Source organism: Sprattus sprattus, assembly GCF_963457725.1.
Source record: "Sprattus sprattus genome assembly, chromosome: 1".
NCBI classification, from domain to species: Eukaryota; Metazoa; Chordata; class Actinopteri; order Clupeiformes; family Clupeidae; genus Sprattus; species Sprattus sprattus.
This window is the reverse complement of record NC_137920.1, coordinates 39,455,239-39,465,274: the sequence shown is the minus strand read 5'-3', so window position 1 is coordinate 39,465,274 and position 10,036 is coordinate 39,455,239. Positions and strand designations below refer to the sequence as shown.

General features: G+C 40.2%; 1 protein-coding gene across 2 annotated transcripts; it reads left to right on the top strand.

Moving 5' to 3' along the window:
• The first annotated feature begins 394 nt into the window (after positions 1–394).
• Positions 395–9,656, top strand: LOC308361671 (V-set domain-containing T-cell activation inhibitor 1). Of its 2 annotated transcripts, XM_080834092.1 has the most exons (8): positions 395–470; positions 1,635–1,701; positions 1,928–2,245; positions 6,285–6,563; positions 6,941–7,069; positions 7,637–7,672; positions 8,159–8,218; positions 8,482–9,656. In XM_080834092.1, the coding sequence occupies exons 2-8, from the start codon at positions 1,641–1,643 to the stop codon at positions 8,610–8,612; spliced, it is 1,014 nt and encodes a 337-aa protein (XP_080690218.1). In that variant the 5' UTR covers positions 395–470; positions 1,635–1,640; the 3' UTR covers positions 8,613–9,656. The 2 variants fall into 2 exon arrangements, with proteins under 2 accessions (XP_080690218.1, XP_080690219.1); XM_080834093.1 differs by lacking the exon at positions 7,637–7,672.
• Positions 9,657–10,036: the final 380 nt, after the last annotated feature.

The window sequence follows — 10,036 nt, the reverse complement described above, 5'->3', positions numbered from 1 at the left end:
GGGCTTAGTGTTCAGAGAAACCGAGGCATGCTTTGAAAAAATGTGTTTTAGGAACAGAGAAATACTGTAATTCAGGAGGAGGGTTCGGTTCAGTAGGTAGGCTATATACTGATAGGCTATTTGGGCGCCCTCTACGGTCCACGGTGTAGCCTACTTCAGTCAGACAGACTGGCCGTAGCGTAAGTAACAAGTTGTGCAGCGTGGCTGTGGCCAACAAAAGCCGCAATTAATCTAAAATGAATCTTCAGCGGCTTTTGTTCATGACTCGCGGAGAACCCTTCAACATGTTTCCATAGGCTTGTTAATTGCACACAACTCAGAAAAGAAAAACGGGTTCGGCCCACCATTTTGGCCAACCAGTCATTTAGGTGTCATAACGAAAGCGAAACGAAATTGTGACCTCAGGACAAGGCTATCTACCTACACAAGACTCCACTGCGACAGTGGAGTTGAGCAAGACCGTTTAAGAGGTATGTTTACTGTCTGTGGGACTACATATTTGTAGGTTATTTGACCAGTGAGTTTCTCTGTAGCTAATAACCAATATCCATTTGGTGCCTACAAGGTTTTTCGCATTGGTGGGTTTGTTAGTGCTACGAATAAGAAAGTCGTCGATTAATTTAGATTGCACATTTTGCTGTTATTATGTTTACGGTGTGAAATATATATATATATATAAACGTATACCTTCATAAACCTTTCAACCTTTTACGATATGTTATAGCCTACTGCTAGTGGCTTTTTTCTGTCGGTCGGCTGTGGTCACCACAATACTGCTCCGTGACGTCTGCTCAATTGAAACGAGTTTATGAAAATTATGTGTGTGTGATAAGGAGAAATAGCCCAGGTAGCAAACTTGTTCGAGCCCTAATGTGTTTCGACCACTGTCTTTAATTTACGCTTAGCGAGAAATGTCGGTCTAACACAGTTTTGCCAAGTTCATGCCTGTGTAGGACTATGACAGATAAATGCCAATGATTGAACAAGATAACCTCGCATAACCTATTCAACATATAGAGTAATCACGTTTATTATGTGGAGTGACTTCCTTATGCTGTAATGGGAACAGAGGGGGATTTTAGAGATTCAGCATTTTGATGAGTTCACCCATCGTGAGCGACCACTGCACATCATGGCAGTGCTCCGTATCAGATGAAATGTGTCAACTTCTTACAACTTACCCCAGCAAAACATTTTGTGGAAAGTGAGATTTTCTGGCATGAACTTTCACTTTAGGAAGTCAGGGGACTTGGGGATTTCAGCGAAACAGAGTCCTTTAAAGGAATGGGAGTAGGGCAAAAGAGGAGGAGAGCAGGAGATGATTTTGATTTGATACAGATGTAAGATGAATGTTAGTGGTGTACACCAGGGATCTGCACAGGGGGGAGGGGAGGTTTAGGTTGAATAGGTTAAAGGTGGACTGCGTGGGCGGGGGGTTTGGTTATCGACCCTGACAATTTCAAATGCTTTTTTCAAATTCCTTTCATAAGATGAGACCAAGAAGTGTTGAGGTGTTATCTATCTTGCCATAATTTGATCCTGTTTCATTGTACAAAAGAAATGTTTTAGTATGTAAGTATGTTGCACATATTAATATATAATCGTCCTCATCATGTGTATGTACTTGTCCTTAGGTTCCCATGGCTTCAGCAGTTGCCATTCTGTTGGTGGGGATTTCCATTATAGTCCCATTGTCTGCTGGTGAGTGGAAAAAGATGAAGTCAGTGTTTCAAAAAGTAATTGTAAATTGCTGAAAGTCAAAGGTCAAACGTAAAAAGTCATATTGTTAAAGTTATTACTGAAGTACAGTTGTTGAACACATTGTTAAAATGAAAGTGAAAGCTTGACCTCCAATTCGTCTATGAAAGAACAGTTGACAGTACAAAGGCCGTGTTTAAATTCTATGCCCTTATTTTTCCCTCATCAGATTTTGTCACTGTGGAATGTCAGAGCAGTACTGGGCACTCTGGTCAACCCTCCAAGCTGGGCTGTGTGGTGAAACCACAGAATGACCTCAAAATATTGAAAGTATACTGGAAAAAAGATAACCAGTCTGTGCTGACATTTGATGGAAGTGAATACCCAGAGAATGGACGATTTCAGTTTGCAGACACCAACTGGAGGGAAAGCAAGGTTATATCTTTGCTTGTGAAGGATACAAAAGTCTCAGATGAGGGCATCTATTCATGCACGGTGGTAACTACCAGAGGGATTAAAAAAGGATATGCCAAATTAGATGTCAAAGGTAAGCCTTTGTTTCTTTTTCAAGTATCTATGTCGAAAAGGGAAGCATATATAATGGTTTCAAGTCAAAGCAACTGCTGTACATTGTATTAGTCGGGCAGATTTGAATACCGACTCCTACAGTTCTCTCTTTAATGTTACTTCTTCATCATGCCAATAATCTGTGTTTCTGTAAAACTGGACATGGCCAAGTTTCATTTTGTCCCTGTGTGTATCTTTATGTATTTGGCAGTCTCTGGTTGTAGGCAAGGCTAGATAAAGGCCAGAGCAGGGACTTTTTTTGGTCTACTATACAAGGGTAAATGATTAAACGAATACCCTTTTTCCTCAACTATTATCCACATTGAATATAAACAGTGTTACAGTAAGTTACAATTTGTCTATGAAAGAGCAGTGTACAGTACAAAGGCCTTGTGTGTGTGTTTAATTTCCACGGCCTTATTTTTCCCCAACTGATAACCGGACTGAATATCAACAGTGTTACAGTATTTTATGTAATTTTATGTAAAAAAAACGTGTGTTGACTGCTCCCTTGTATTAACCCCAGTTTATTCAATGTTACCTCGTACTGTGTAGTTGTGAAGCGAGCAATCCTAGCCATTCAACAGTTGAATGAAGTTAAGATGGGCGTTTCAAGCAAAAATACATCTACACTTCCTTCCCACTCACACACGCACGCACACAGACACACACACACACACACACACACACACACACACACACACACACACACACACACACACACACACACACACACACACACAGTGGCGGTTCTACATGGAATTACACCCCGGGCGAGACCCCTCCAATATAACTCTATACAAAACATCCATGAATTCAAATAAATTAATTTAAATAAACATGCGCTTACTGCCTACATGCTAAATATCTGCCATAAGACGCTATATTAACCTATCTTTCAGGGAGGAACAATTAGCTGCTTGATTACTGCATATAATTCTATAGATTTTACTTATGACTGGTAAACTATACTTTCTCACGAAATGGAGCGAATGGCAAATGTTCAGTCTTTGAAACTGCCTTCAGAAGATGAACATTCCGTTGGCTTATTACACGGCCCAACGTCAACCGAAATGATGGAAATAAATAATAACTGAACGTGTAACAGTTTTGTTGCAAAGCACAATCTTATCGTGAAATTAGAACTCGTGTTTATTGAGTTAAAACCGAATTATTGTTGTATAATCATAGGCATATTAGCAGGCTGACAAATGTAAGAGTTATTCCATCAATTAACATTAGCCATTCATTCATCATGACATGGATACTGTAATAATCATACAGAGAGAACATAGTGGCATACCTTTTTGTTTTGATCGTTTCTCCTCTTCTTCTTTTCTTTTTTACGAAATTGCGCTCCTGATGGCTTTTGCCTTTTTCTATCCATCTCTGTGCTTATTTTGCACTCGACAATCAACAAATATCCCATCCCCCCAACACTGTCACTCGTACAGAAGTTTAGACTAAACCAATTCACCTTGCCCTTGGTGACACTTAATCGTTCAGCATTACCTATTTGTATAAGCCATTTCACACAATTCAGAAAAACAAAAAACGTGCAGGAATTATAGGCCTGTAATTATAATATAATGAATGTGCGTTTTTTGCAAGAAAGTCGAGGTGTGACTGACTTGCGCCCACTAATTGTATTGCTCTATAGCCTACAGTGGATCCCCCCGTCCCCCCACTTGTCTGTTCCAAGGTGAACTTTTCCCCCGCGCTCCCTCCCCTTCCCCGTTTTCACACATGTCACCTTCTTAGCAAGCAGGGGCGCAAGCAGGAGCGCCTGCAGCCGCAGGGGGCACCAATTCGCCAATTCCCCACACAGTGATATGATAGATAATAGAAAACCGCTTTGCAGCCCAGATTATTATTTATTTATTTACTTGGTCGTTCCGCCCCCCACGTGGCTTGAAAAAGTGCCGCCCCGGGCCATCGCCCAGGTGGCCCGTGTCTAAAACCGCCACTGCACACACACACACACACACACACACACACACAAATACCTCATTCCCACTCACAGCGAAACCATTTCTTGAGCGTTTATTTTGGGATATGGTGCGTGGAAATGGACGCTAAACATTTAAGTCGAATCGTTAATTGATCCCCAGGCACCCTAATACCATGAACGATAATCTGCTGACAAGCTTGCAGTGGGAATCAAAACCATTGAATTAATGTGTATGAGAAGGGTAAGGGGGAGGGTGATTTCTTCCCCCTTGTTTACTACTTTTACACTGTTATTAGAGTTAGCCCTTGCTCCAATGATGTCCCATTATTTATGTGAAGCCATTCCACACGCTAAGTGGTTGTCATGACTTTGAACCCACAACTACTTTTTATGGGTAAGCCGATTTCTAGAAACTAAACTTTACAGTAAACGTGTTTTCTGGTTTCTAATTTAAGTAAGGAAACTATAAGGAAACTTTTAAATAATCTTAAATGGAAGAGTTCCATTTGCACAAAATGATAACTTGCTATCTATCTGACGTTATAGTCCCCTCGATTTAACTTAAATTATAGTAGGAAAAGGTAGAAACCCTCAGGGTGCCTGTGCAGCTTCTTATTAACACACGTTCATGACTAGGGGTGGTAATTGGCAAAAATGTGACGATTCGATAGTATTGCGATATTTGCGATTCGATTCTGCGAGTATTGCGATTCGATTCTGCGAGTATTGCGATTCGATTCTGCGATATATTGCGATTCATGTCCCCCATATTCAAATGCATTACAAAAAATTAGGAGAATAAGGCCCAATCCCATTTCTAATCTCTACCCCTACCCTTACCCCTACCCCTTTGCCCTCGCTTTTTCAAACGGAGCCATAACGTAGGGGTAGGGAACGCTAGCCCTTCGAAATGGGATAGCCCTTCAACACTTACGTACGTCATCAGTACGCTGCGTCAGCTGTTACGTTACCGGAGAGCGACAGCTGTCACTCACCAGACATAAACAAACATGGCGCCTGCAGCTGTTATTTACACAATGCAACATTTCATCAAACAAGTTTTAAAATCATGAATTACAAAGAAAATACTTTCATTTGTGTGATGCTTTCCCTGCTGTTTCCGACATTTTTAAATTGACTCCCGCGATGTTTCTTCTTTAATGATCACGGGTTCGCAATGCATTGAGGGAAATCAGTCTACCCCTCCGTTTGAAGTGTGCCCTCGGAAAATCTCCGTTTGGAGGGGTAGAAAGCGCTTCCCCTTCCCCTACCCCTCTGTCTTAACGTGAATTGGGATAGCACTACCCCTACACGTGAACGCGCAAAACAGAGGGGAAGGGGAAAGACGAAAGGGTAGGGGGAGAAATGGGATTCAGCCTTAGACTGCTCAACTCACTTTAAATGTCACATTTAATTATGTGAACAACATTATCTTCTACACATTAAAAACAAGTGCAAAAACTTAGGAGGGTAGTGCAAAAAAAAATCCTGATTTCGCAGAAGCTTTTCCAAAACGTTGCAATGAAAGTTGCTGTGTCTTTTAGGTGTTTATTGATGAAATTGCGGGAGCAACTAAAAGTTGCGATAAAACGTTCCTAATTTCCCTCTTTGGATTTATTATTGAGTTATTTGTTGAAAAATAAGTAATAATAAACAAACATTCATTAAAGCACAAAACCATTGTCCTCTTAATAACCTTACCAACATGCCAAGCAAAATATTACCAGGACTACAAAAATGTAGCATAATAGGCTTTACTTATCTTGCACCAGAGAACGCACCAGAGTATTAACTGCAGGGAATTGTACGAATATTTATGACCTGCAGTTAATAATCAGAAAATCACGAAAATATGTAAATGGACTATCTGAACACTGTGGAGAAATCAGTCAACATTAGATAAACTGTATATACTGTTACATTTGGATATACACAAAAGGAAACAGCTTCCAACATTACATAGCATTTTTACTAAATCTATGATTCCTTGGCACTACCCACAAATCTTATAAGTTTTAACCCATAAATTCTATGAAAAACATATTAAAAAACTTTATTTAATTTTCAGCTAAGTACAGTCGTCCAGAGATGACCTCCAAGGACATCAAAGACGACAGGGTGGACTTGACCTGCGTTGCATCTGGAGGCTACCCTACTGGCGCGATCCACTGGTTTGATCGGCTTGGTACAAACTGGACCCGCAGTACAGAAACCAGGGAGACCCAGGAGGAAGACAAGAGCTTCCAACTGCAAAGCACGTATCTGTCAGCGGACCCCTCACATGCACCTTACAGATGTGTTGTGCTTAACAGTGAATGGAAGGCTGAGGACGAGGGAACGATGCCGGGTGAGTAAAGCCGTCATCGTCATCAAACCTTTAAAGCCTTTCCTGGTACATGACTTTAAAGGTTGAGAAACCAGGTCAATTATAGGACTAGGACACCAGGTCAGCTGGATATTTAGTCCTTGCACTTCTACTTCCCTAGGTTGACAACAAACTCATTAAAGGCAATCTGATAGTGAATACTACAAATCTCAAGCTCCTTAACTCGATGTTCAATGGAATGTTGTCTTTTTTAACATTATTCAAGGCCCTTATGCATAGGTTCCTCAATTAGTTTGTATTTCAGTGCTCATATTATCTTTCCTCAATGTGTTTGTATTTCAGTACTCACATTAACTTTCCCATTCTGTTGCTGTGCGTTCCTTTTTGTGTTTATCTAGGCACCCTTCTGAACAAACAGACCCCAATCAAAACTGAGACCACGTCCATAGTGGCTGGTGCTGTGGTCATTGGATCTCTTATTGTTGGCCTGTTAGCCGCATTGCTGATCTGTAGGAGACGCTCTCAACGTGAGTACATCTCAGCTGTGATAACTGCCTCTTAACTAATTCACCTCATAAAACAATCCTTATGGGAAACCTTTGGGACAGTGACAAAGTCCACCGGCCAAACCGTAAAATCTACCCTCCTAAATCATGTTTCTAACTGGATTACAAATGCAACATGTCTCCATGTGTTGGGACCTCAGTGGAGAAATACATCTGTTGTAAACACAGTAATTAGTAGGTATCATTCTGAATGGTACTGCAGGTGGCAAAACCTGTGTGTTTGTTTCGACTATGTCAATGCGAAACTTTATTTGAGAAGCGCCTTTGCTTACCTTGGCCATGGGCCATTTAGGCTCAGCCTAGTGGGAAATAACATTTTAGAGCTATTCAAGGCTGTGTATTGTTACTGTGTACCCAGTGGAACTGGAAGTTTGCTTTTGCTTTTGTTAAGACTGAGATAAATGTAGAAGAACCAGTTTACCACTTACAATATGCCAACTTCTTAAATATTTCAGTTCAGTGACGGACTGTAAAAATACTGTGCAGTATTTTCATATAGTTTTTACATTGTTGCCATTTAATCAACAGGTGCCCTTCGAAGGCCCTCCACCCAGCCAATGCTGAGTATGTGTTTTAGGTCATGTTCTGTCCTGGTGTTTCGCCTCTTCTCCCTTTTCTCTGGGTCCTTTGGGACTTTCCCTATTCTTAAAAATAGTTAATTAACCTCTAGTTCATTAACCTCTAGTTTCTAGCTAAGTTGAATTACTACACTGACTTTTACTTTTGAGCACTACTGACCAAGGAAGAAGAATCACACTAACAGGTTTATGCTCATGTCAAGCCTACATTCTTGTTCATTCAACCATGAATGTGCCATTGACCTAATTCTAAACTAGCTTCAACTAGTAGGGGAAGAGTTTCATGTCTGGCTGAATGAGGAACAGCGAAGGGGGAAAGTACATCCTTCCTCCATCTGATTTTCAGATCTCTCTTATTGTTGATGCAGCTACTGTGTAGGCTTGGAATACAGCCAGGACTGCGATCAGCACTGTGATTAAAGTACCTGCGATCAGCACTGTGACTAAAGTGCCTGTTCTTTTGTTATTTCAGGCCCTGAACAGGAATGCTCCGACTATGACTATGCTTCGCCTGACCCAGAATATGCCAGAGGTACAGTCAGAGTAATGATGCAGAACAGATGCAAATGCAAATCCATTTTTGCATGTCACCAGCATGTGTTTTTATGTTTGCATGACATGTTTTTTCATCACCACTTCCCTCTCCTTTCACCTATTCGGACACTAGACCAACAGATTTCACTAAGTCATGCCTAAAACATCATAGAAATGGTGTTGACATATACGTACACACTTAAAGGGGAAATTATCTGATCTTAGTTTCAAGAAGTCAACTCTTTGTCCTTGCCTTTCCAGAGCTCAACCCTCCACCCTATGAAAAGGTAGCCCAGGATCCAGTTGTACTCGACTCGCCGCAAGATTTTATTTCTTCTGCAGATAAGACACTCAATGCCAGCAGCCAAACACCAGAGCCTGTACCTATTTGAACACTCACACATGTTCTCTGATTAATGTCCCTATAACAGTGCCTTTTGCTACAGAACTCACAGTTCACCATTGTTGTGCACATAAGAGTCTGCAGTATGTAGCTGTTGTCTTTCCTGTTGTGGTTGTTGCTGTAAGTGGATTTTTGTACTTTTATTGGCACCTTACTAACCAAATACTGTCAACACACTGAGGAAACCTAACCTTGGGCATGGGATCTTTATGTATGTGTCCAGTGTTATATAAATGAGACTGCTGCTTTGATATCATCTTTTAAAACTCCAACCATGTTTCTTAATGTGTAATAACACTTGGGATGACGTCAGTAAGCTTTGGCTGGAGAGCAGAGAGAGTTTATCTGGGGACTAGGGATCGCAGATGTTGTTTTAAGGGTCCGGCAAAATAGAAAGGATCCCTAGAGAGATACATCTGCATCTGTTTATCTGAAGAACTGTAAAGAAACTGTAAAATAATGACTGTGATTCCATTGTACAGCCATTTTGCTGTTGCTGGTTCCAGCAATTTAACTTAATACTGGACCGGTTTCGGTCGTTAATTGTAAAAGTTGTAAATAGTAAAAGTTCAGACCCAAAAAGATTTGAAAAGATCCCAAAGTTTCCCTTTAGGTCCACAGAGACCCCAAGCCTTCGGGCAGATATATGGATGGGAACAGATGGAGGAGTCGAATGGAATCTGTTTCCTGTCTTGCATCATCACTGCTAAGATTATCTTAGCCTATTTGGACTTAAAACATGTGGCTGCTTCACTTTTTTTTTTTGCTGTGATCAATGCACTTTTTTTTCTTTTTTTGGATAAATTGATGTACATACAAAATGTCTATTAACTGTACTGTCAAATTTGCTATGCTAAAAGAGACCTACTGTGTGTATTGTAGCACTATGTGTGTTGAGCCATTTAAATGTGATTTTTTTTTATGCTTTTTAGGTATTTCTATTTCATATGAATATGTTCTGTGTTCTGATGAACATGATTTACTTACCAAACCAAAAATTAAGAACTAAAAAATAAAGAGAATTAACACATTATTAGATTTGTTTATTTTGTTTCACTATTTTAGTGATTATATTATTTATTTTATTTTGAAAAGGTAAATAAACAGATAACGGTAAGGACAAGGCAGACTGCATCATTTGGATAGTGTGAAATGTGAGTCAAATTAGGAACTCCATTCTCCTTTTAGCTGTGATTTCAGGTCTGAGATTTGAATTTGCTCCTAAACTAATTGTAGAAAATGCATTTTTATGTAGACATTCTGATGAGACATTTTGGCACAAGCCCAATGAAAAATTATTGTTTATCTTTAGAGGGATAGGATAGCTTAGCTTAGTTTAGGAGACACAAAGGATTATAAGCCGGAGGCACACACATTCTGTTCTGGAATGATGTCGTCAGCTTTGCCCCTAAG

Excerpts from the sequence above, each read along its gene's own strand:
- LOC308361671 (XM_080834092.1), top strand. The coding sequence starts at position 1,641 with ATGGCTTCAGCAGTTGCCATTCTGTTGGTGGGGATTTCCATTATAGTC. Across the intron at positions 2,246-6,284 it reads TGCCAAATTAGATGTCAAAG|CTAAGTACAGTCGTCCAGAG; the intron begins GTAAGCCTTTGT and ends TTTAATTTTCAG. Across the intron at positions 6,564-6,940 it reads GGACGAGGGAACGATGCCGG|GCACCCTTCTGAACAAACAG; the intron begins GTGAGTAAAGCC and ends GTGTTTATCTAG.